At 35.1% G+C, this 27,849-nt stretch overlaps 2 protein-coding genes across 10 annotated transcripts in view; one reads left to right on the forward strand and one right to left on the reverse strand.

Moving 5' to 3' along the window:
- The window catches only part of RhoGAP19D (Rho GTPase activating protein at 19D), a 521,267-nt gene that overhangs the window by 67,094 nt on the left and 426,324 nt on the right, over positions 1–27,849 (reverse strand). For 8 of the 9 annotated variants that reach the window (XM_074180175.1, XM_074180173.1, XM_074180178.1 and 5 more), the window contains one exon: positions 25,737–25,823. The exons of the other annotated variant lie outside the window; for it this stretch is intronic. In XM_074180175.1, coding sequence (XP_074036276.1) covers positions 25,737–25,823 — 87 coding nt within the window. The remainder of the gene's footprint in view (positions 1–25,736; positions 25,824–27,849) is intronic. 9 annotated transcript variants of the gene reach the window in all.
- LOC141484792 (uncharacterized) lies at positions 5,185–6,392 on the forward strand. The gene is made up of 3 exons (XM_074180180.1): positions 5,185–5,388; positions 5,448–5,669; positions 5,727–6,392. Exons 1-3 carry the CDS (start codon positions 5,218–5,220, stop codon positions 6,372–6,374), a joined length of 1,041 nt encoding a protein of 346 aa, XP_074036281.1. The 5' UTR covers positions 5,185–5,217; the 3' UTR covers positions 6,375–6,392.

Here is a 27,849-nt window from a genome sequence, read left to right on the forward strand (position 1 = left end):
CATATAGTCAGTAGGCATACTTGAAGACTGAACGAATTGTCCTTTTGGATGATTTTATGTGTTAGGTTGATGTGTTAGGTATCACACGTTAAAAGGTAAGACCTCGTTAGTCTTTAGCTCGCACAAGTTTCTCAACTTCTGAGAGTTGTCGTTCGTATAGGGGCGACAGCTGATTAACGGAAAAACAGATTTTAAACAGATTTATAGCCAGTCTTCAAGTATGCCCACTGACCATATGTGAAAAGATAAATAGAACATTTTTCTTTGCGAAACATACTTTGAATTTACGCAGTAACTTATAGGAGTGGACTAAAAAGTCCTCCATTACAATTTCAATATTTCTTTAGAATATGGAAAAGATAAAAGAGTTCAAACTCTCACGGCTGGAGATCATTATGTCAAAGATATTTCCCAAGGTTGTTGACCGCGGTCTGCAAGTTTTTATAACTGACGTTTCGTCTACTACTGTGATAGGCATTATCACAGGCTATGATGCAATATACGACCTACACTAGCTGTCCTCACAGCAGGTACCACATTATTGGAATTTGTCCCTGGTTTCATTCCGTTGGTGACAGGCGTAGCTCCGTTTCTATCGCCTAGGATGGTAATTATGGGTTTTGTCAAGTATTTGTGTTTCTTCAAACTAGATAATGTGGGTCCATTCTTTGAATGCATATTCGGCTACAATTGATTTGTCGGTTTGCTCTGCCTAAAAACCTGCAGACCACAGCCAACAAAAAAATATCTTTGACAGGAAAAAACATTTTTTATTTTAGAAAATTGTACAAATCTCCTATCAAGTAGAGAAACTGAAAAACTATCCTTTTTCCAACTATAACAAATTGCAAGTAATGGCTCCGTTAAAATAGTTACTAATCACCTAGTTTCATTGGGTAAATGCAAAATGAGAGAGCCGTTAATGCGATTGAACTTTTTTTAATAGGGGAGCCCAAGCGGGTACTTCGGGATTCACTAAAGCGCGGCAGATTGATATACAGGGGGATACCTTGTACCCGGTTAAGTACCTCCACCAAATATGAGCCCCATATATAAGGCCGCCCGTGAAGTGTAAAGGATCAGATTAGTAATGATCCTCAGAAATTCTCGAGCGCGTCAGATTAAGGTAGGGTGAGTTAATCACATGCTGAAAAGTGTATACTCCAGTAATCTGACAATTTGAAAGTGACGCAAAGAAAGGGGGGGGGGGCAGCAAAATTGTTAAAAAATAACGTCATTTTTTGACATTCTCGAGCGTAGCTAATTTTTTTTATTTCGAAGGAAATAATTCAAGGATAACGAAACATATATAATCTGACGATTTCCGCAAGCCGAAATAACAAAAATTCGTCGATTAAGTTCAATGCGTGCAGCTGTATCTGCGAGTTTCTATTCCTCTTTAACTTTTTCTCTATCTATTACTCTCTCACTCCGTCCCGTCTCTGAATTCTGTTGCCATGACGTCATCACAGCTGGTCACAGAGACTCGTTCGTGATGAAGATGAAAATAAATAATCAATTTATTATAAAAAATAAAAAAAAATTGAGCATTTTTCAAAAGTTATTTTCTTATAAATACAAGTATTCTACTTAAAAAACATATACTTTTTTGCATGATATTTCCTGAGCTTTTCCATTATTTAAGTTCAATGATTAAAAAAAAAATGTTTGTCAGATTAAGCGAATCCCTCTAGATAATCGTCAGATTATGAGACAGCACGTCTAGAACATAAAGATAAACCATATCTTAATCTGACGCGCTTGAGTATTTCAAAATGGCAAATGTTTTTTACACATTATAATAATGGCAGCGAGTTTGCGTCAGATCGAAATCGTCAGATTATTGAATGAGAGCTTTTTTTTGTTACACTAACACCCCCTTTGAAAATCTGACGCGTTCGATGAATTTTTTTTCTTTTCATTTTCAACCCTTACGTACAACCCGCATCATGCAAACGATCAGATTAACATACGAACATTATTAAAAATACGTAGGACATTGATACTATCAATAACTGACGCCCTCGAGTATGTCCATGCAACAGTATTTTTTTACATATTTAAAAATCTAAAGCCGCTTCCCCCACCGATGGGCGGGTTGGCTGTCCTTGTTCATCTTCCAGTACCTGAACCACTGTGCATGCTGTTTTCGGCGTGTGCATTGGCTTGGGATGTGGGGGTTGAGCAAACCGGCCATCGGATGCCTGCTTCCACGTAGCCCCACTGGATACGGAAATGACAGAATCACTTGTGGTTCTGTTATTCCCTAACTGAATGGCATCCCAATGATGTCTTAATCCTAAGGTGTGTGTATCCGTGCCGAGAGGAACCTTCGGAATACCGGGCGCCCTCTCGTCGTAGCATCGACTTGTCACGGTAATTCGGGGCTCTGCCGTGATTGACCTTCTTTCCCTAACTACTCGTGGAACCTTTATGGACAGAGTGAACTCAAAAAGTCTTTCTGACGCTGAGTCTATAGAGGAGATGGATGTCGAGTTTACGACTCCAACGGACCTCCCTGTAAATTTATTTCAGAGCGAGTCTACAGAGGAGATGGATGTCGAGTTTACGACTCCAACTGATCTTCCTGTAAAATTTAATTCAGGAGCGAGTCTACAGAGGAGATGAATGTCGAGTTTACGACTCTAAATGACCTCCCTGTAAATTTGGTTCAGGAGCGAGTCTACAAAGGAGATGTATGTCGAGTTTACAACTCCAACTGACCTCCCTGTAAATTTAATTCAGGATCGAGTCTCCAGAGGAGATGGATGTCGAGTTTACGACTCCAACGGACCTCCCTGTAAATTTATTTCAGAGCGAGTCTACAGAGGAGATGGATGTCGAGTTTATGACTCCAACGGACCTCTCTGTAAATCTAGTTCAGGAGCGAGTCTACAGAGGAGATGGAGATGTCGATTTTACGACTCCAACTGACCTTCCTGTAGATTTAATCCAGGAGCGAGTCTACAGAGAAGATGGAAATCGAGTTTACGACTCCAACTGACCTCTCTGTAAATTTAATTCAGGAGTGAGTCTCCAGAGGAGATGGATGTCGAGTTTTCGACTCCAACGGCCCTCCCGGTAAATTTAGTTCAAGAGCGAGTCTACAGAGAAGATGGATGTCGAGTTTACGACTCCAACTGACCTCCCTGTGAAATTAGTTCAGGAGCGAGTCTACAGAGGAGATGGATGTCGAGTTTACGACTCTAACGGACCTTCCTGTAAATTTATTTCAGAGCGAGTCTACAGAGGAGATGGATGTCGAGTTTACGACTCCAACTGATCTTCCTGTAAAATTTAATCGAGGAGCGAGTCTACAGAGGAGATGGATGCCGAGTTTACGACTCCAACTGACCTCCCTGTAAATTTAATTCAGGAGCAAGTCTCCAGAGGAGATGGATGTCGAGTTTACGACTCCAACGGACCTCCCTGTAAATTTATTTCATAGCGAGTCTTCAGAGGAGATGGATGTCGAGTTTACGACTCCAACAGACTTCTCTGTAAATCTAGTTCAGGAGCGAGTCTAACCTGCTCCCCATGAGCAGGTTAGCAAACGTTTGCGCTCAAGTAAGGTTTCACCAAAACCAGAGGCGAAAAAGCCCTGCACGGCTGAATCTAAGGCATCGTCAGGTGTAGCTGACGTGCAAAAACCCTCATATGGGAAGGTTGTCGTAGGTATCAAGGTGGGAATCTTGCAACTTGACTATCCAACTACCTCATTAAAAGTCATATACTTTGTGCCTGCCCTGCTGGGGATCGAATCAGGTCATTAGAGTTCGGCAGAGCCGAACTCGTACCATCTAACCTGAAAGACCACTCACCATACAAACTAATCGGCTCCGTTAAGAAGCTGGGTTTGTTTGGCCAAGTGAGAATAGGTGTGAGCCACAATTGCGGGTTGCGGTGGAGGATCGAATAGACCCACTCACTTTGGACCTAACCTAACCTAACCCCCACCGATGAAAAGTTATATAATATATAACATTTTTTTCTTCTTATCATCTAAGCTTTGCAACCTAATATGTCTCTATGAGTAAATCCCCATTTTGCATCGTGAGCTCCCCTACTTTTTAGTTGTCCTTAAATGTACCTAATATTTCTTGAGGTATTGAAGTTGATTTGACAATGACGCAAATTATACCTTCTGTACAACGTAGTGCTAATTGCTCGGTTTATGCAGGATTATCATCATATTAATAGACTGTTCAGGTGTTATATTGCACTGACGGAAATAACTGATATGACTGGGCATGAATTAGGACATGAGAATTTAATCCTATATTAGGTAAACATTAGGTTACTGGAATTATTTCATTCATATGCCATTTCGTTCATTAAATCTCAATACAAAAACCGGTATCAAATTTTAATATCTAAAATGATTAAAGGCCGTTCAATATTCAAGGTATTAAGGTAAGATTTATGTGTAATTGAAACTATCATGTGTTTTGAACTCCTCTGTACGATAAAATTAATTCTATTGATAAATATTTTTCAGTAGTTATACGGTATGGCCACGTTTTCAATTTAAATGTACAGGTAACAAAAAGTTACTGTTCTCGAAGTTCTGTCCGCTGGTGAAAAAATATCAACGATATCAGGACCGGTTCCAGAAATATGGGGCTACAAACCAATATTGATCAATTTCGTTTTTCGTATTTACTGTCGATGTTTGGATATTTTCATTAAAAAATATTTTTCTTTGATTTGGCGTTATCAAATTATCATATTATTATCAAGTAATTTCGACCACCACCAGAATATTACATAAAAATAATCAGTGGCGATCTTTTAACAAAAATCAAACCGTATTTCAGAAAGTACTTACTGACGAGTTGAAAATTATTTCATTAATTCAACTGACACGAAAAAGTTATTTATGTATCAAGGGAATTAGGAGGGCCTTAATTACCGATGGCAAAGTTTGCGTCCCGAGGGCCTCTGGCCCGAGGGACAGCAATTGCCTTTGGTTATTAAGGCTCATTAATTCCCGTGGTACATAGATAATTTTATTTCTGACCGATTTCAATAAAATTTTGTTCATTTTTGAAACGGAAAAATGTACCATTTCATTACCTTTCCGGTATATTTGAATCAGGTACCGTTGATTATAGTAGAGTTTTCTTGTTGCTAGGTTGTTGCTATGTTACTTGTTTATAAACAGAACTTTGTTATCAAGGTGTTTGCGGTGAAAACGTGTTTTCTACCCCAAATATAATGGAGGATATTTTGAAAAAAGCTGAACAAGCAAGAGAATCATTAATTCCATCGAAAAGTGAAGCCGTATACCAAAAAGAATACAAGATATATCTGGACTGGCTGACACGGAAAAATGTTATGCCAAAAGATGTCACTGAAACTGTATTTCTGGCATATTTTCAAGAACTGGTAAGGAATTTTCTATGTTTTTCGGTAGATTTGGTAGTAATTGTGTTTATTCGTTTCAGTCAGAAACGTATAGTCCGAATTCTTTATGGACTAAATGGTCAATGCTAAAATCAATGGTGACTATACATGAGAAACGAGATATCACCAAGTTCAATGAACTACAGGCTTTTTTGAAACGGAAGAGTAAGAGTTATAAGCCGAAAAAGTCTGCTGTTTTATCTCCTAAAGATGTTATCAGATTCCTAAAGGACGCTCCTAATGATATTCATTTATTGCATAAGGTAATTTTTTTCTTATTTTCCTTTTTGTGTGTATTTATTTCCTTTTTTTTGTTATAGGTTGTTTTGATTATGGGTTATTTTGGAGGATGCAGAAATCAGGAACTTTTGAATATGAAGATATCGGATATAGAGGACCGGGATTCCGTTATGGTAGTGAACGTACCGGAAAGTAAAACTGGTGTATCGAAGAAATTTACAGTTGTGGATGAAAAAGAGTTCCCCGCTTTGCCTTTATTAAGACTTTATATGTCTTTGCGTCCTAAAGGTATTGAACGATTTTTTTTGAGCTTCCGACAAAATAAATGTACCTCTCAGCCAATTGAAAAAAACATGTTTGGGAAAATCCCCAGCAAAATCGCAATGTATTTAGGATTGCCAAATTCATCTTCCTATACGGGACATTGCCTTCGTCGCACTTCTGCTACTGCTCTAGCCAATGCAGGAGCAACTATGACTAACTTAAAAAGACACGGAGGTTGGAAAAGTTCCACGGTGGCGGAGGGGTATTTGGAGGATAGCATCGAATTGAGAAATAAAACGGCACGTATGTTGTCTACTTTGTCATCAGAAGAGGCAGGTACCTCGACTGTAGTGAACAGAAGCTCCAGCCATACAAAAGAAGAAATTGTTTCCAGTGGCGGAAGTAATTTTCAGGGAACATTTCAAAATTGTACATTTATTATTTGTAATGACGTGAATAAATAAAATATGGTTCAGTTTTCATTTCTATTTATTTTTACTTGTGAAAGGTAGAGGGAATTATAAAATCTATAATGTCCCAAGGGAGTTATGACCCTCTTTATTGATAGCGTAACTATGACGATATAAGCTTATAATATCCCGGTCAGAAATAAAAAGATATGATCTTGGACTGATAAGATGACAGCTAGATCTGTTGAAAATATGGATTCAACTAAAATCAAAACAACAATAAATATTAGTAAGATAAAAAGTAAAACTGGACTTCTGGCGTAGAATGAATCTGAAACAAGCTCTTTTCCCAATCACAAAAATGTGTAGATCATTGACCAAAGTTTCTATCACGTACAAATGTACAAACTTGAGGCAAGAGTCCAAACGAAACTACTTTCACATATATGAGCATTGAATTACACGAAAACCACATATCGTATACATTGAACTTTACATAACGTAATATATGAATGAGTATCGATGTGAAATTTCACTGTATCGATAAAACACACTTCAATGTGAAATTTCCACTTGACAGTTTACAAAACCGCGACACGTGTTTCGCTATACAGTAGCATCTTCAGGCATGTCTACATGAGTTAGTATAGACAGGCCTGAAGAAGCTATTGTATAGCGAAACACGTGTTGCGTTTTTGTAAACTGTCAAGTAAAAATATCACATTGAACCGTGTTTTTTGAATACGTTATAAAGGATTTTTCATCAAGTATCGATCAGTTCTATTATATTTTTGAACTTTTACTTACAAGGGAAACTTACACTGTTCAGATGTTCTACCAGCGACATAAACCTGTGTGTAATATTCTGTATATTTTGTGAGTCAATCGTCTTCAAACAGGTTTAGAAAAGTGCTGAAGAGGAGCTGAAGACAAGTATTTTCGCCGCAAACTTTGAAAAGTGAATGATTTCTTCCAGTTTGTATCTGACAGAAACTTATGAGTATACTCTACACATCTCTGTGAAGAGTTTCTAGTGATGTTATCAATGTTTCCCTATTTTTGAAAGATTCTCAATTTTTATATAATGATGGGGAAGTAGAAAGTCGTCCGATCAGACGATTCGTGGAATTCCTTGCTTAAGTTTTTGTACATTGAATAACCTCCAGAAGTTTATAAAAAACTTGAACTACTTACTTTTGTTCGATCTCCGTTTCGGTGTTGAATGACTGTTATTTATCGCTCAGCCAATATTTCAATCAATCTCTCTAAAAAGTATATCTATTTATCATAATATTCTTTAAATAAAAATCAACCTCAAAAGTAAGAAATATAGTTTGAATTTTGTGTGAAAATGGAATTAAGTCTCAAAAACACTTGATATGTTGAGAGTGGCAACAACCTATAAAAATGTTGAGAAAGTGAAAAAATTGTTATGGAGAATCGTTGGTTCAAAAATTACTGAATTTTGTCAAAAAAAAACTGTCGCATAAGCATCGCTCAGAAATTGTTGAATGATGTCAACGGCGATCCAGATTTACTTAAAAAGGTCATAAATGGTGACGAATCATGGGTATATGCATGGTTATGACATGAAAGCCAAATTCAATCGTCCCAATGGCTATTCCAGGAGAGCTGAGATCAAATAAATATAGTTTAAAAAACTAAAAAACACGCTTTCAAAGAACATCGAGCTAAGTTAAAAATATTTTTTTAAATAAGCTTAAAACAATAACGAACGAAAAATACTAGTATTATTGTGAAAAAAGCGACGAGCGTTTGACATACAAAAAATATGGCACAAAGCGCCAACGCTCTTTTCACAATAATACTATTATTTTTCGTTGGTAATTGTTTTAGGCGTATTTAAAAAAATATTTTTAACTTTTTAGTTCGATGGTTTTTAAAAGCGTGTTTGTTACTTTTTTAAACTATATTTATTTTTCATTTTTCGTTTGCTATAACAGCGTGTTTTTTAGTCGTTTTAAACTATATTTATTTTATCTAAACTCTGGGATCAATCAGCCGTATATTGTTTAGAAAACTGACCATTGATATTTTCCGATTCCGGAGAGGGAGACGGAAAATCAGCTACCAAGCTCAAGGCAGCAGGCGCGCAAAGGATTGTAACAAATAAGGGAGCAGGCGCGCGTGTTAATAAAAAAAATACTTTTTTCAAATGAAGAAATACATGTAAAGTGAGTTCGAATTATATCAAGGAGGCTACGTATAGCGCCATCTATCCTCGAATAGATCAAGCAATACTGTCGATAATTCTGTCAAATACAGATCCCGAGCTTGAGAGTTAGAAACAAAAATACATACATACATACATACATACATTCATACATACAGGTGAAGCTAATAAAAGCGTGTTTAAAAATACTTTTTTCAAATGAAGTAATACATGTAGAGTGAGTTCGAATTATATCAAGGAGGTGATGTACAGCGCCATCTGCCCGCCAATAGATCAAGCAATAATGTCGATAACTTGTTCAAATACAGATCCTTAGCATTCAAACGGGAAAGAAGAGTTACAAACAAACATAAATACTTACAGGTGAAGCTAATATAAAGCGTGTAAAAAGAACGCCATGCTTGATCAAATGTCAAGAGTTTGCTCACTCCTACGATTATCATGGCATACCTAGTCATCAGCAGTTTTTGCCAGATGGTCGCACGGTCAATAAGAAGTATCATTTTGAAGTTATGCGCCAGTTGCTAGAAGCAATATGAAGAAAACGTCCGGTATTGTGAAAAAACAATTCATAGCTTTTGCATCAAGATAATGTCATTGCTTGGTCGTAATTTTTTTACCAAAAACAACACCGTAATCAATCCTCAGCCACAATATTCACCAGATTTGCCCTCCTGCGACTTTTTTCTGTTCCCAAGGTTGAAGAGACCCATGAAAGGACGGAGTTTTGCGACGATTGAGGGGATGAAACCGAATCGCTGAGGGGATGAAACCAAAAATGCATATCAGAACTGCTTTGAGGATTGGAAAAAACGCTGGCAGTAGTGTATTATATCTAAGAGGGAATACTTTGAAGGGTACAAAATAATTTAATAATTAAATGAATATTTTTTGAGGAAAATAAAAATCTACCTCATTTTTGAACAGACATCGAACTACAACAAAAAACGAATGAAATGCGTTAGATACGATTCAAATCTGCAGTACAGTATGATACATAAGCTAATCAAATAGCTTATAAACTTTCTACAATCGACGATGAACCAATACGTGTAGACAATGTTACGTGCACATAAAAAAGTATATCTACTTTAGTTGCATAAGATTCTGACGCTTCGTTGCCCAGCACTCAATGAAGAGCAGCGTGTAGAAATCGGAAACGGAAAGGGGAAAGTAAGACAAGAACAATGCTCAGCGTTCAACGATTATTTATGTGTGATATATTAATGATTAATCCTAATCGAGTTCTCTAGGTTGAAAGATAATTACCGTTACAGGAGTCTTTTTTCAGTATGTTGTCGTGGACTGACTTCTGAATGTCTGGCCAATCAACTATGATTGAAATGTATTCGTTGGCGTGCAATTATCAAATAGAAAAATTAAATCAGATGGAATTTTAAAAACTAATACAAGTCTTCAAAATATCTTTTTTAGAAGAGATTAGTTTTCATGGAAAACATTTTTTTGGCTTTCCACTTCTCCATTTTTATACAACAAATGTGGAACAAATTGATACATGATCTAAATATCTTTGTAATAGTTTATTTTTAACTTAATTGCTGTCTTCCTTCCTTCGGAACTAGGAAGTCAAAACGCTTTTTTCTCAAAAAAAATCATTTTGAAAAACAACTGAGAAAATTTTTAGATCGAGTATTCTTCTTTAAGATTATTTTCTGAAATTTTCTCATTTGAATTGATTTTTATTAATGACACATAGATGTTAATTTCTTGGCTGTCAGTTTTATCACTGCCCAGAAGAAGCGTTTCAGCGATGTGAAACTCTGTTTTAGCGGCCAATTTCTTCATCATCTTCTGGCTTTGAAAAAAAATTACACCCACTTTTATTTAGATGCGAAAAAAAAGTATCAAATCAAAACGAACTGTCAGACGTTTGATCTTATTTTTAACACGGCCATATCGGCTTCACTTGTATGTTTGTTTGTTTGTTTGTCACCGACTCCTTTGGACTCGATTTTTACTAACTTTAAATGGACAGATGTAACTTTGTACACTCATCAAAAATTGGTAACAATACAATAATTGTTTAACTCATTATACTGATTAGGATTGCCAGGATTAAATAATTTCCTCACACTATTTCTGTGTGAGAGCAAGTGAGACAACCACACTGTCTATGCATGCGTATATATTTATATTATATATATTTTATAATAAATATTGAAATAGCAAGACAAACTAAAAGTGGAAAATGAATGATAGTGTAAAAAACTTGTGTTCAACATCGATAATAACTCCTATGGCTTGATGTAACTAATGACTTTCAATAAGTCTGAAATCAGAATAAATCTATTTACGAAATAATTAATTTTGTTGTAAAAAAGCGTGGGAGTGCCAATCTGGAAAACAGCTCCTAACCAAGTACTTATAATAATGGATATTTAGCACCCCACACTTTTTTACAACAAAATTGATTTCTTTGTAGATAGATTTATGCTGATTTCAGACCTATTGAAAGACATCAGTTACATCAAGCCACAATTTTAAAGTGGTTTCAAATTATTTTTTAGTTTGTGTTGCTATCAAAACGTGTTTTTTTTTACTTTTCAAACTATTATTTATTTACTTATGATGCACTGTTGGGAACGTTTGGTGTAGTAATGAATATTACTGGAGTTCTTTCCCAACACCAAATCGTTATTTTTAACACCTCGACACGTGTTTCGATCACCAAGTGATCATCTTCAAGAGGAATATTAAACTGGAAACTTTCTTAAGCTAACGCTATTTATGCTATGTAGGTATACTATACAGGTAAACCATACATACGGATAAAAAATATTCATTAGGGTGGTATACCTGTATGGTTTACCTGTATAGTATACCTGCATAGCAAAAATAGCATTAGCTTAGGAAAGTTTCCAGTTTAATCTTCCACTTGAAGATGATCACTTGGTGATCGAAACACTTGTCGAGGTGTTAAAAATAACGATTTGGTGTTGGGAAAGAACTCCAGTAATATTCATTCTATTATTTATTTCTATTATTTATTTCCTGCCTAATGGCAGGAATACTTTTTCTACCGCCATTTTATTTCGACGATGTATCGCCATATTTATAGTCAGTCAAAAAATGAAAATGCTCCAGGAATTATTATTTTACCTTTTCCTAAATGAAACCAAGTAGCTATTTCTTGCTTAGGGTCTACTGACTGATTAACCTAAATATTTTTCCGTCTAATTTCATTTTTCACTCGCGTTCTCCCTATTGAGGCAAGTAAGCAGAGAAATCTTATCCCAATTAATTAGGGATCATTTTAAAATAAAATCAATATTATGATCCATTAGGAAATTTTCATGTTACTAAATTACTACCCACTTAAAGCGGATATTTACACGATTCCTTGAATCAGGTTTTATGACGCCCATACTCTTTCCAATATGTTTAGCGTTTTGAAAGTGTTTGATAACGTTTGACGAAAATTCACACCGATACTAATGTTGCCTTCAAGTTACAATGGTTATTAGAAATCTTCTTTTAGGTGATCTATTATAATGAAAAATGAAAGTATTTATTAGAAAATTATAATTCTAAATTCTCAACCGAAGCAATTACTTCGTATACCAAGGAAAAGATTACTAATCACCACGGTCACTCGATTGGTGGGTGGTTTCTTATAATACGCTCAACCAAACCCCGAACCTCGCTGGAATGCGCTGCCGGGAACCGGGAACTTTGAAAATTGGCTGGCCTGTACACGAGTAAAAAGATTTTTTAGGAAAGAAGGAATTACAATTAAAGAAGGACCACTTTGTAGTTATTTCAACTAAATTTCCATCAAGTATGAAAAGATATCTGTTCGAACGTGATATACTTCAAAGAAGGTAACATGTACGGTATTATTGAATTTTTAATTTTTGCCATTATTAATGAAGTTCGATGTTGAATATTTCGGAATCAATAGAAAGTGAATTTTTGATATTACATATTACTGATAATTTTCAATGAATATTTTCAAATGAGTTCTACTTGCGCTAAATTTAAACGAAAATACTTATTACTCTTCCTGAATTAATAATAATAATAATGAAAGCTTTATAAATTAAGTTTTTATTTCACTTTCATTTACGTATTTTGTTAATAGTTAAGTTTGAACTGGGATGTACATCACTTTTTTAATCAATGAAAAATTGTTTGAAATCTAGAATATATACAAAACTTACAGTTATATATAGTGTTATAGAGCAAAATTTAGTAGAGCTGTAGCGAGATTGGTATGAATACATCAGACTCAGACATTTATGTTCTCGAAACTTAGTACCTACCCAATGATTAATAAAATACCATTAAAAAAATGACAGATTATCAGTATTTCAAAAATGTTATCTTGAAGTTGAGTCAATTTTTTAAGAACTGTTAGTTGATCAGTATAATAAAGATGAATAATAAGTGTTCAAAAAGTGTCAAATAGTTTTATAATTTTGTGAATTAACATATGTTGATTGATTTTTTTAAGTTTTCATCCTGTCATTCAGCACTGATCAATTATTCTTCTGTTTACTTTCTTGAACAGCCTCTTCAGTTAAAACAAAGACAAAAAGTTTAAAAGTGGCAGTTACTAGAGTACTATAATACCAAATATTCAGTTGGAGTTAATCCAAATGTAACTAATCAAAAACGCATAGAAAATTGAATTAAGAGCTCAAAAATACTCGATATGTTGACAGTGTCATACGGCAATTGTACTCTTAGTCAAAAGATGGATATGGATATTACAGTCGAAAATAATTCAAACTTTTAAAATATGGACACTTACAAAAAATATTTAAACATCACTTCATTGTGAGATTTTCACTAAGCATTTTTTAACACGTATTTTACTACACAATAGCCAGCTGATATCCTAACTTGGTTACCGTAACGCATAATCGCTTCTCATTATATATCACTAATTATATAATTTCGATTTTTGAATAAAATATCAATATCTTCTTTCGAGTACCTGAATGATTCTTTCGAAATAAAAACCCGAGCCCTATCGCCCCACTGTTTGAAGGTTGTGGAGATCACTACCACAACATTTCGTAAAGATTTCAATTTCTATTCGTTATAACGATAAACGAAAAAACAAGATGGTGATTAAAAGTACCGTGAAATTTATTCCCCTTGTACGACACACTGTACCATAAAGAATATCCGGAATTTTGCCATATGGCACTGAAAGAGTAGTTTCTCCGTCAAAAATAACAGCGCAATTTGTAGCCACTCGAGCGTTTTAGCTTGATTAAAGGTTATTTCCACATGGGGTACGATGCGAAAGTAACGATTAATTTTTTAATTCAAGAAAAACAGGACAACACCTGGAATATTATATATCGTTATGAAACTGAGAAATTGAATTCTTGAAAGAAGGCATGGTAGAAAAAAGTGTGATAATAACCGAGTTCACGAGTTGTTTCTTGTTTTACAAACTACTCGATACAATAATCAAATTTGAATATTCAGTTTTAATATTTTTCTTGAATGATTTAGTGAATCGCAAAAATCATTGTTTTCACGAGATACATACACAACCCCAAAAACTTAAATGCATGGGATGATGTTTTTAGTAATTCCATAATAGGTTTGTTCTGGTTCTAACATCCGATACTGTTTAGAAACTGCGCAAGACATGATGCGTACAAACAAAAAATCTCAAACAGTCCGAAATAGTTTCGGACACGATCAAACCAGAACACATTTTGAGAAGACCACTGTGCCTCCTATCGTATGTATTTCATGTCTATTTTGTTATGTAGCGTATCCCTGTAGTCAGTTCAAATGTTATCTAACCTCAATCATCAATTATTTACATCAAATAAATAAAAAAACATCCTAGAAAATAGCCCAAACAAATTTCCACATGAATGCGCATGAGCACCGGGAACAATTCTCAACAGTTCAGCCTCGAGAGCAAGAACGATTCGGGACAGTTCAAGATAGTTTAAGATCATTTAGCAGCGGCGCAAGTGGAAACCAGAACAGAGGATTCATCAATCCGAACTTATCCTCAATAAACCAGAACGCTCTGTATCAACTGCGCATGATCCTGGCGTCCTAGAACCTGAATTTCGTAGAACCAGATCAAACCTTATATGTCCTTTTCTCTTTCCGGCCCAGCTCCAACAGCTATCACAGAAAAGGACCATACGCACAACGAACAGAAACTAATTTTCCAACAGGACAGACGACTTCATTCGCTTTGCCCACAAATTATGCACCATTATTTATTATTTCCAGGACGCTATATAGGACTAAAGAATGTAATTGAGTGACCCCATATAGGTGGCCTAGCTGGCGCCTTTGGTTACCCAATTTAGTCACCCAATTTAGATTTTTGTGTGAGGGCAAAGTTTACAGATTTGCACCAACCACATTAAAAGATCTGCGATGCGATGACTAATGCGAAGTGAAACCGAAAATGTTCGAGAATGTACGATAACAGTTTCAAGATAATATGTATCATTGTACGTACGTTCAGAACTCTTCCAAAAATAAGCACCAAAGTATAATAAGGAGTAAACATTTTTAATGAGGTATACCTTGATCCTTGAGAAATAAAGGTTTTGGCTTTCTACTTCTCCATATTGATACAAAAAATGTGGAGATCTTCCAAAGGAATGAAGCAATCGATTTCAAAAAAGTAACCCTATACAAAGATTTGTAGATCATGCAAAGAAGTAACTTTAAGGCACAAACAGCTATTTTCATATAAACATTGAATTACACGAAAGAAAAATAATTTCGAAACAAATACTTTTATATGGACGCTGAGTTATACGAAAAATACTTTTCTCTATTCCGTTTGTATTCCAAACATTCACTATGGAATCGAATCAGATATCATTCACAGGATTCCTACACAATGTAATAAATGAAAGAAGTAAAATTTCACTTACATGGAACACTGTCATGCTCACTGCTACACATCCGATGTTTCGCCGTATGACACTTGCCTTATTAGTGCTTCAGTACCAAATGCGGATAACATTATAAGAAAAAAACACTCAATTCGTTCATAAAATTATGACTTTAGGTCACAAAATGATTTAAATCCTCTCATGTCTTCGACGACAGTACGTGAATAACTTTCATTCGCTTATTTGATTAAATCCCAGCCATAGGAATCTTGTTTGAATTGGGTATATTTTTATGAAAGATAATTTTTGGGATCCTCATTTCTATTCGAAAAAAATTAGGGATGACACCCCTTGACATGCTTTTTGATTTTGCTGAAACGTTCTTTTCCATCCTACGATACCTTGCGATTAGTTTTCGATGGGCCATTCGATATCTAGAATTCAATGTAAAATATAAATCCTAAATTCAATACAGAATATTCCATTCAAAATTGGGCAGTTATAATCTGTTTCCGTCATAACCGGAAAGTCTCCGGACTCAAAACTATTTCAAAAAATTGTCCCAAAATTATCAACGCATCTGTGCGTTTGTCCACGCTAATTTCGGAAACTGCTCAATCGATTTTGGTGTCAATGTGGTGTGATGAGCTCCACTTAACATTAAACGTTTGATTTATTCAAATCGCCTCACATATAAAAAAGTTATATTAATTCAAGGAATTACATCAAACCATTATTTAAAAAATCGAAACTAGACAAGTAAATAAAAACTAATGCTGTTAGAAATACGGGAAAACCAAAGAACTGAAGCCCATGAGATGAAAGTCGCGGGGAACAGCTACACTGACCTGATCAACTTCATATCAACTTAAAATTATCAAATTATATTTACTAATATTGTTTTCGTGAAGCACGAAGTCGATGGTAGTCGGGCCATACTAAAACGGCCAGTTCTTCCAAGACATTTGGTTGAATTTCGACTATAAACTTGAAATGTATCGATTTTTTTCCCAAAAGAATTTGTGGCCACTCTACGCCTTCGTATTACTTATTACAATATTGTAAAGTGAAACGTTTTCGAATGATAGTCGTTATAAATATTTGAAAATTCTATACTTGTAATACTTAAATAGTTGAACTTAAATTATTAATGAAGGAACATTGATTGAATTCGCTTTATGTAGGATTAAAACCATTTACCAATGGATAATTCATAAATCTTATTTTCATTATTTCCTTAAAAGGCCATACATGATACCGATTCATATGTTATAGCGGAGGAACTTTCAGCCACAACGTGTTCACCAAACAAGAATTATGATAAACACTATCACATTTGTAGTTGGTAAGTAGGTATCCCAGATAATACAAAATAATGAGCTGAATTTTGAACATTGGATCTCATGAAGGTTAACGATTGTGTTTCAAATATCATAATAACAGATCACGCAATTTTAGGGGTTTCCAAAATGTATGATTTAATAGTCCTGAAGTAGAAAATGAGTTTCAGCCTTATGACGTTCGTTGTAGGTGGTGCACGTGAAAATTTTGGATAAGTGAAAACAATAAGCCATGATGAAAGTTAATTTGCTTTTACTAATTCAGATACTAATTACGATTGGGATATTTCCTAACTAAACGCCGTACAAAAGAAATGCAACAATATCAAAGAAAAAAACAACTTTATGTCTATATACGTCTTTAGAGATATTATTTTTTCATATCAAAAACGGTAGTTTATTTATTAATGACTAGAAATTACTTGGCTTATATATGGTGGTAAACGTAAGATCAACAAACAAAAATGAATGATTTTGAATCCTAATTTCATGCATTTATACGGCATGACACAATAAATGACTGCATTAACCTTTCTCGATTTCATATCAATTCCAAAAACATGTGGATTCGATTTCCGATGGCATTCCAGAATAGCTTCCCAAATTTCTGCTACCGAAGTTGTCGATTGATTGGTCAAACCACCAACACTGACATAAAAACTTGGAAACTTGACTTGGGTGTCACACCAATAGGTGGTTCCACTTATGTCTCGCTTGGGTTTACCCAGTTACTTTTCTTTAGTACTTTTCTTGGTTATTCACATTTTGTCTTCAGTCGAGGACCGCCTGCCCGGTACTGACGATGCCTAATAGGCTGAAACAGCTGTCTACCGGTGGCTCTTAAATTGAGGTAAATGTGGGAGTGATCAGAATAGTACTTATCCATTTATCTTTTGATTTTCATGGAATTATTTTCCAGCAGTTTGACATGAAATTTCATATATATACATGAAATTTCACCAAAGCTGTACAGCAATTTATTTTCACTTACTGAAAAATAAAAAATAAGACTCTTACATTCCTGAGAATCATCTGAATATCGAAAAATTAAATATTGTTTTTGAGTATTTGTTGTTTTTGTGTACATGTTATGTACACGTTGGTTATGGAATGATAATTACTAACCTATTGTGGATCATCATTTTTCAGAATTGGAACGACCTTGACTGGCTTCATGTAAATTGAGATAAACAATGTTCATGTATTTAGTTAGCTGAATCTACACCAAGGGGTTATTAATCATTTTGAATTCCATATAGATTCACAGCTTAAGCAAGATGTAATGTAACATAGGTATACTATTTTGTTCAATAATTTTGTATCTTTCTGTCACATGCCATAAATAAAAATTGAAAATATGAATTGTAGTGGTTTGTAATTTTTTCTAGCAATACGACACATACTGTGTTTTGCTCATATTATTCTGACCCGGATTTCTAAAGAAGTTGATCAATTCTCTAGGAGTTTTTTGCATTCAAGCCTTTTATAGATCGCTAGGCATTCACAGAGTGGGTTCTCTATAGTTTTGACAGAAATTGGTAGTGACACATAGTCTTGATACGCAACATATGGAAACCTGTAATCAAAAGGAAAACGGTCAACTCCCGCCAAACCGGTGAAGCGGAGAGAGGAAAGAGGAAATGGATGAAAGCGCTCGAATCACCTATAAATAGTCATCTATTGTGGATACTAAAACTCGAAATGTTGTGTAGTAACTTGGTTTGAACGCTTTTAATTTTTTTTTGTTTATTCATTTTTTAAATTTTTTGCTCATTTGTATTTTTTGTTTTTTTTTTTCATTTCTTTTCACATTGTGGTCATTTTCATCTTTTATCTAGATTATTTTATTGTATTAGTCTTATTGTATTTTTATTTCACATTTTATTGCTTGTATATAATTGAAATTTCAGTTATTTATTCTGTTCTATCATACATTTCGAACCATATTAGACAATGGAAGTCCGAACTAGTAAAATTCACCATGAAACATCGTCAATCACTTTCAAACAAATGAAAAAGATGTAATTTTCCATTTGCTTCCAATAGTACTACCATTATATGGTACAAAAATATGAATCACTTTATCCAAGATAGTCTTACACGATTTATATCGGGATATTGGGAAAACATTTATTTTCAGATAATAATTTTTTTCAAGGTTAACTGAATATGAATTCGAGGAGTGTGCCAAAAATATATTTCAAGGTTAAAATACACTATGACGTGAAAACGATGATGTAAGAAAATGTATCAAAAAAAATCCACCTTTTCAGGTGGATTGACTACGTTCAACTTCAATCTTTTCCGAAAAATTGTCACTGAAAACAGTTTCAGAACGTTCAAGCTGAGAACTTTACTCTATTGAGTATTCAAAATTAAAATCTCATCTTGGCCATACCTTAACTAAGCTTTTCTAGAGTATTGAAAATATCCAAAACAAGCAATTCTCTCAAATACCAGAACTGCAACACTCTTCTCGACGCGAGTTCCATCAACCAGGAGACGTCTACTGTTAGACGACAACTTGATTGGTAAAATGCACGTCGGAAAGAGTGTTGCAGTTCTGGTGTTTGAGAGGAGTGCTTATTTTGGATTTATTCTACGCCAGAAGTATATTCAAAAATTTATTTCAATCCACAAATTTATTTTTTTTACTGTTTCTTCATTCTGGAATCTTGATAACGATATGAAGTAGAAGTTACATTTTGAAAAATGTAGACATTTCTAGTGAAATACATGAACGATAAGGACAATAGATTAACTAATATTTGGCGGTAATTCCGAAAGTGATCCTTTTCTATTTCTCCGTATATGTCACCCGCCTATTGATAATGAATGCGAATACTTCAGTTTCACTTTATGTATGTCAAATCGTATGTAACTTATCCTGATACATCTCATTGCAACTTTATGCGATTTTGAACACCTCGAATTTGTTTACTATGAATTCGTATGACTTTAATGAATCAACTTTCACAAATCAATGATATTCCTTGAAGAAATAACCTACATAAATATATTGAATCATAAACTGTGAATAATTTTCTGAATTTGAGGAGAGATGTTATCGTAAAAGGTAAAAGGGAAGCGTCAATTTTGTTGGATTTTGAAATATGCAAAGATGCAACTTACGTCAATTATTTTCCCCCAGGTGAAACTTCAATTTTTTCAACATTAGTTCCTTTTTCTAAACTTTTTATCATTGATCGTCAGATGAATAAGGAATCTCATAAAATACAAATCAGACATAAAAAATATGTGTCCATTTCTTTTTTAGAAATTAGTAAAACACTTGCAAAGGAACCGCTTGGCTATAGGAAACAACAACCAGTAACCTTCAATTGACGCATTCCATTGTATTACAATATATACATTTAGTAAAAACTTTTAGGGTAGGTAAGCACTTCAAAACCAGGTTCGGATGTTCAACAGAACCTTTGTATTTTTCAGTTGAATTTCTTGAACCATTGGTCATCTCTGAAATATATGGAATGGAGTTACAAAAAAATACTACTCCCAAAACTGCATTTCTGTTTGCAGGAATTTTAATAGGCAATATTGCTTCAACATTCTCTTTACCAGGTATTAAAATAAATTGTCCAAAAAATTCAATTGTAATTTCTCCTAATTGAATTCGAGTCCCTTTATTTTTTCTAAGTGGCAGTCTATAACATACATAAATAATTATAAGGGGATCTAGCAAGCACTGGACATTGAAACTGCCATCTCCTGGTGCTTGCATGGCGATATGGTCCTAAAGCTAACTACAACTTCCTAGGTAGGTCCTCCATTCCCAAAAGAACACCAACTCCACCGCTTCACCACACCCTTCAATGAACATACACTTCAGTAGCCTGAATCTCTGAAGGGAGAAAAAGAAGCGGTAAAAACTCAAACTCTTTATTGCCACACTATATACATAATTCTTAGTTTGCCGTGATAACAATCTCTTACTTAATAACTATTTATCTATATCTGGCTGGCCGGATCGGTGGATCACCAGCCCAACCACTTTTCTCTATATCAATCGTCTTTCACCACACATTCCATCCATTTGTAGACGATGGCAATCCATTTATTATCTGGCCTATTCACCCCTCTTCTGTCCATCTATTTCACCCTCTACACATTTATTATAAGTGCACGTTCTCCAGAACCTGGCCAGATATCCATAGAAATTGCCATCTCGTAGAGTCAAAATGAACGGCATTTCGTGTTAGAGCAATCTTTTCATACCTGACTGTTCCACAATATATTTGGAAGAGTCTCCCAGTTACTCCGTGTCCATTCTCTTGCCATTTATAATTAATTTTTTTTTAATTCTCGTTCATTCCATTTCTTTCACGCTCTCTTTTGTGTCCTCCGTTTGAACCAGATATGTCCTTCCTATTCTCATTTCTCTATCATCCTACCGTTGCCAAAATTTCTTCAAGAGCAAAAGGCGGCTGATTAGCACCCCATTCTCCTTGGTGCTCATTTCTAATTCTTGCCCTACCAACTGTCTTGCTCTGGGGAAGTAGGTACTCATTCAGCTTCCTTCTCGGTGTCGATCTTATCATCCTTTGGAACCCTATTATTCCTTCCAGTGGTTTTATCAAGCATGAGGAATCGGTAGACAAAAGTCTCACAGATTTTGCGTTTCCCACCGTTTCATCTTCAATGTGTACCACAAATGCTTAAACTTCTCTGTGACATACTAAACCGTTCACTTTGTACAGGAAAATATCCTGGCAATTTGAAATTTAGAATTCAATCCTATTGTGCAAGAAGGGCAATGGTAACCTACTAGAAAACTACCGTAAAATTAGTTTGCTGTCGGCCTTTTCGAATTAAAAAAAAAACTCCTTTGTTACGTCAAATACTTCTGCAACTCCTATAAAGCATATGATTGTTTGAAACGCAATTCACTTTTAACAAAATTATCCTTTTATGAAGCATGTGGAAACGCAATTGACATGAATTTAGTCATATATTTCAAACTGAAGCCAACAAGTGATGTTTAAAAACAACACGGATGTTCTTGAAGATGGTATCTTGGGCCTTCTGCTTTTCATTATTTTCCTTAACGACCTTTCCATCTTTGTAAATAATACTAACATCCACTTAATAAATTATGCAGATGATACCAATCTACTTATATCAGGAACAGAGGTTCATAAAATGATATCAATCTAAGAACCATATATTATTTATGTAAATCAACCACTGGGAAAAAATAACGCCAGCCGCCGCTGGTCGTCGTCAATCGATTGTGACTTAGCCAATGTCGCACTCAACTCGACTTGCGCAATCATTCTAGATGTCGCGTCGCTTCGAGAGACTTCCAGCGACTTCCAGAGACTTCCATTACCATATATAAACTACCAACAACTACCAACACGCAGATCGTGGAAGTTTAATTAAAAGTGTGGCACGAAGTGTTCTTTGTTTGAAGGTGATTGACAATGTTTCGTGATGAATTTCACTAGTTCGGACTTCCATTGTCTACTATATAAAATGATTTGAAATCCCTGAAACAAGTAAAAAAGAATAATTAAAAAAGAATAGTTGAAAATAACAATTATATTAAGCAACAATAAACCTGAAATGAAATGATAGTGAAATAACCTACAAGTAAAAATATAATAATTGAATAAATAAAAATTAAAGGAATGCAAAAAAAAGAAGAAAGAAAGAAAGAAAATAATAAAAAATAAAAAAGTATAGAGATTCCAAGTCACGTTAGTTCACGACGTTTCGATTGTTGGTATCTACAATCGTCTTCGGGTGATGACTGGACTGATTCCTCCGAGAGATGACTATTTTATAGGTCGTTGAAATACTTTCACTTTCTCTACTTTCCATTTTCCGCTTCACGGATTCCGTGAGAGATGACCGTTTTGGCGGGAGTTGGTCATTTTTCGTTTGATGATGGGTTTCCATATGTTTCGTATATCTACGCTGGCCTGGCTGAATACGTTGTTGGACAACATGTATGCGGCTTCCTTAAATTTTCTCCTGAACCAATGTTCCTCTCTGTGCAAGATCTCAGCTTGGGACCACTCGATGTTGTGTTGATGGGTCCAAACATGGTCTGCTATTTCTGATTTGCTGGTTTCTCCTCGCTGTGTGTGCTTCTTGTGCTCGGCAATGCGAACATTCAATGGCCTCTTAGTTTCACCAATATAGGATTTTCCGCACTCACAGGGTATCCGGTAAATGCAATTCTTGGAATCGCAGTCCGCGTTTGGGGGCCTGGTTTTCGTGAGGCTGCTACGGATAGTGTTACCGGATCTGAAACAGGTTCTAATGTTGTACTTGGAACCAATTCTTCTTATCCTCTCCGATAATCCTCTGATGTAGGGAAGTGCAAGCACTGGTTGTGACGGCTTCTCTTCCTTGCGAGGCTCCTGCTGTCTTTTAGCCAAAGTCTTTTCTACCATCGCTTTGGAGTATCCATTCCGCTGAAGATCATTTTTGATGATGTCTAGTTCCTTGTCGAGACCTTCCTTTGTATTACAGAGCCCAAAAGCACGGTCTAATAGAGTCTTGATGATTCCTCTTTTTGTCGATTGATGGTGGTTGGATTCGTGGTTCAGATACTGTCCCGTATGAGTGAGTTTTCGGTATACAGATGTTTCCCACTTAGTGTCGGTCCTCTTCACCAAAACATCTAAGAATGGCAATTCATTGTGGATTTCCTTCTCCATTGTGAAAGTGATGGAAATGGAGAAGGAAATCCACAATGAATTGCCATTCTTAGATGTTTTGGTGAAGAGGACCATTGTGAAAGTGATGGAAATGGAGAAGGAAATCCACAATGAATTGCCATTCTTAGATGTTTTGGTGAAGAGGACCGACACTAAGTGGGAAACATCTGTATACCGAAAACCCACTCATACGGGACAGTATCTGAACCACGAATCCAACCACCATCAATCGACAAAAAGAGGAATCATCAAGACTCTATTAGACCGTGCTTTTGGGCTCTGTAATACAAAGGAAGGTCTCGACAAGGAACTAGACATCATCAAAAATGATCTTCAGCGGAATGGATACTCCAAAGCGATGGTAGAAAAGACTTTGGCTAAAAGACAGCAGGAGCCTCGCAAGGAAGAGAAGCCGTCACAACCAGTGCTTGCACTTCCCTACATCAGAGGATTATCGGAGAGGATAAGAAGAATTGGTTCCAAGTACAACATTAGAACCTGTTTCAGATCCGGTAACACTATCCGTAGCAGCCTCACGAAAACCAGGCCCCCAAACGCGGACTGCGATTCCAAGAATTGCATTTACCGGATACCCTGTGAGTGCGGAAAATCCTATATTGGTGAAACTAAGAGGCCATTGAATGTTCGCATTGCCGAGCACAAGAAGCACACACAGCGAGGAGAAACCAGCAAATCAGAAATAGCAGACCATGTTTGGACCCATCAACAAAACATCGAGTGGTCCCAAGCTGAGATCTTGCACAGAGAGGAACATTGGTTCAGGAGAAAATTTAAGGAAGCCGCATACATGTTGTCCAACAACGTATTCAGCCAGGCCAGCGTAGATATACGAAACATATGGAAACCCATCATCAAACGAAAAATGACCAACTCCCGCCAAAACGGTCATCTCTCACGGAATCGGTGAAGCGGAAAATGGAAAGTAGAGAAAGTGAAAGTATTTCAACGACCTATAAAATAGTCATCTCTCGGAGGAATCAGTCCAGTCATCACCCGAAGACGATTGTAGATACCAACAATCGAAACGTCGTGAACTAACGTGACTTGGAATCTCTATACTTTTTTATTTTTTATTATTTTCTTTCTTTCTTTCTTCTTCTTTTTGCATTCCTTTAATTTTTATTTATTCAATTATTATATTTTTACTTGTAGGTTATTTCACTATCATTTCATTTCAGGTTTATTCTTGCTTAATATAATTGTTATTTTCAACTATTCTTTTTTAATTATTCTTTTTTACTTGTTTCAGGGATTTCAAATCATTTTATATAGGTAGTAGACAATGGAAGTCCGAACTAGTGAAATTCACGAAGTGTTCTAATAAGGCGATAGACATTTGAGAATCATTCCAAGGTTTCAGTTACAGTATTTGTGTTGTATTATCAATGTAGCAGCGAAATAAAGTTGAGTTTAAATGTATAGTGTAGTCAATTATTGTTAAACTCACGGAGAATACGTAACATTACGAATATTTAGAAGTGGTACAGAAACAAAGGTCTAATCCTAAACGTAAGCAAGACTCAAAGTGTAGTTTCCAAAACAAATAAAAATCTGACTTTCGTTCCCAAAGATGTCACTCTTGGAGACATGGAAGTGGGAAATATCACGGAACTCAGAAACCCTTGACAACTGCACCATATTCGGAAACTTGATATCAATCAGATCGAACTCCATTTTTGAGTTAGCTCCAAATTAATACACTTTATTCCCTCTTCTTCTCATATTATACTGGTTTTGATTTTATGCTTAGAAGAGTAAACTCAAAGTTAAAGATTGAATAACTTTGGTAACGAACCTTCATTACTCCTGATGTGTCATAAATAATCCAATGAACTTTATACACCATGGGATATGCGTTGCATTCTTTTTATTCAAAGGAAGGAATAGCATATATTTATATTATTATAGGTAAATTTATGACTTTTACTTCATACATGATATTGAAGAGGAGGATTAAAGATATTTTTCAGAGCAATGAAGCACCACTTGCAAAGCACCCAAAGTCTAATACAAAATGAGAATTTTAATAAAAGACTGCCTTAAAGTTAATAGGTTAAAAGCTTCTACTACACATTCTGAACTAACTACTAAACAGAAAAATTACCCCTCTGAATTATCGAAAGGATTTTACGTTTCCCATAGAATAATTTGAGGGGTTTACCAAAGTTTAAATTTCAATGATAACATTTTAAATACATAAACCCCCAAAAGTCCAAAGCTGTAGTAAGCAAAATTGTGCAGTTTCACGACAGTGAAAATATTAGTTGTTAGTTGTAGGCAGGCAAGCTATAAGTACATGTGTGTAACCAGCTCACCCCAATGAGGAGGCAGCGTCCTCAAACAGCTTACGGAGTTGCTGTATGTCGCCGGGAAAAAGTGGAGGTCGCCACCTTCTGTGCGCACTAATAAAAGTTTTGCAAATTTGTCATTAAAGTAAACAGGCATAAAATAAAACAGTCGTGAGAGATCAAAATTGATATAGCATTTACCCTCCTACTGTGCAGTACTTCATAAATGATTAAAAAATATAAGTCACTGAAAAAATTACGAGTAGTGCATATGTTCTAGATAAACATCCCATCAAAAAGTTTATTCAATAAAAAAAATCTATCTAAACATGGTTTACGAATATTTTGAATTATTCTTGAGATAAATCTAAAGAAATAAACTTTAAACGTTCAAGCCAGTCTCGGATATACCTACAGAGTAGGTTGAATGTACTGACGCCTATCAGAAAACAACTACTCCCCTGGCTAATACCACGAAGGGCGTTGGATTATATTCGACAGGCGTCAGTGCAGGAATCTTCACAGAAAATTTCCTGCATATGCAATTGGCAATACAACTGAAAAAGTCGACCTTCAATTTTGGAACGGGCACACTTGCAGACCGTTTTCGGGCTCATTAGCCACTCGTCAGTGTAAGATAGTGGCCATCATCGACCTAAAGTCAATGATATTTCATGATTGAATTCTTTCATAGTATTTCATTCCTCTTCCTGAGTTGGAGCGAACAACTAAATGTCACTCCATCTAGTGTACGAGGTAATAACTTTAGACGAGGTACTTGGTTTAGATTTGTTTACTGCCAATCTTCAAGCATAGCCCACTGACTAATAAGAAAATATTCTTGACATGACACTTTTTCTTTGAAATCTTATGTTAAATTATACAATAATTTGTAACCGACTCTTATGTGAAATGATAATATACTAACAAAAGAATAAAAATGAAAAATATGAATAAGGACCTATTTTCAGATATTATTGAAAAATTCGAGGTTTTTTAACAGAATAAACTTCAATAAAAATATGAATTTTGTTAATAACAACCACCAGAAAGTTGAATTTTGTTTGGTGCAGGGGAAATAATCCTAAATAAAAAAAAAGAGGTGAAAAAGCATATAAAGTTATTCATACAAAAAAATACAATAAGTAAACGAGTACATAGAAATTGAATGAAAGTATGTTATTTTCATTTCAGGGTAACAAGCAAAAGCTGGCAATCCCTGTTGAAAATCAAACTGAGCTCGACTAAGCTGTTTAATTTTTTTTTCATTTATTAAATTGAATTGTTGAAACATTGAATCTGTGCCCCCTACCAATCTGCGTAGGCCATAGCCTAGACGGGCTTTATGATTGATCTGAACCTGAATGTATGCACATTCTTTCTCTAATTATATGATCGAATATAAAAAATATGAATTTGAACATAAATAGTCTCTTCGGTATTGAATACTATTCTGAAAATTCTAATGTGTGCTAGTGTCCGTTGGTTTTCAAATGAATCACTTATCTGGTTTACTAAATATTTGCAAATGTAATATATAAAAAAGAATACATATCGATTCAAATTTATAATACAGTTTGCTAAATTTTATTATTCATTAATTATGATTTTCAAGAGAGAATATGAATAAGGACAGTAACTACTCTCAAAACAGTCTTATTTCATAGTTTTCAAGTTTACCATGTATAACTGAAATATATAAAGAGAAAAAAGCTCAGACTATGTGCAATTTGTCACCAGGGTAGACTCAACACCAATAAGGTTGTTATAGAAGCTTACACCGGATGGAAGGCAAATTGTTGGTGTCACAAATAAAGCTCTAAGAATGAAAATCTGAGATTGATTTGAAGTAGACTACAAATTGCTGTATTTTCTATAAGGAACTTGAAACTTGTTAACTGATTTCAAAAAAGGAGAAGGTTCTCAATTCTTCTGAAATCATTTTCATGTATATTCAGCAAAAATCCTAACAAAGGTGGACCGTTTTTGATAATCATTGTTTGTACTTGAAAGTTGATTATTGTGGTGTATTACTATTTAAATTTGAGTGAAGTTCTGAAATATTAGTATGCACTAACAAGTTTTTGTTTTCCAGTAACTCCGTTACTGTTCACAAAAATAAAAATATGATAAAGAATAT

This window comes from Leptinotarsa decemlineata, unplaced genomic scaffold (genome assembly GCF_025532065.1).
Source record: "Leptinotarsa decemlineata unplaced genomic scaffold, Ldec_3_MD MMD2_tig00026294_RagTag_RagTag, whole genome shotgun sequence".
NCBI classification, from domain to species: domain Eukaryota; kingdom Metazoa; phylum Arthropoda; class Insecta; order Coleoptera; family Chrysomelidae; genus Leptinotarsa; species Leptinotarsa decemlineata.

Excerpts from the sequence above, each read along its gene's own strand:
- LOC141484792 (XM_074180180.1), top strand. The coding sequence starts at position 5,218 with ATGGAGGATATTTTGAAAAAAGCTGAACAAGCAAGAGAATCATTAATT. Across the intron at positions 5,389-5,447 it reads TGGCATATTTTCAAGAACTG|TCAGAAACGTATAGTCCGAA; the intron begins GTAAGGAATTTT and ends TATTCGTTTCAG. Across the intron at positions 5,670-5,726 it reads ATATTCATTTATTGCATAAG|GTTGTTTTGATTATGGGTTA; the intron begins GTAATTTTTTTC and ends TTTTTGTTATAG.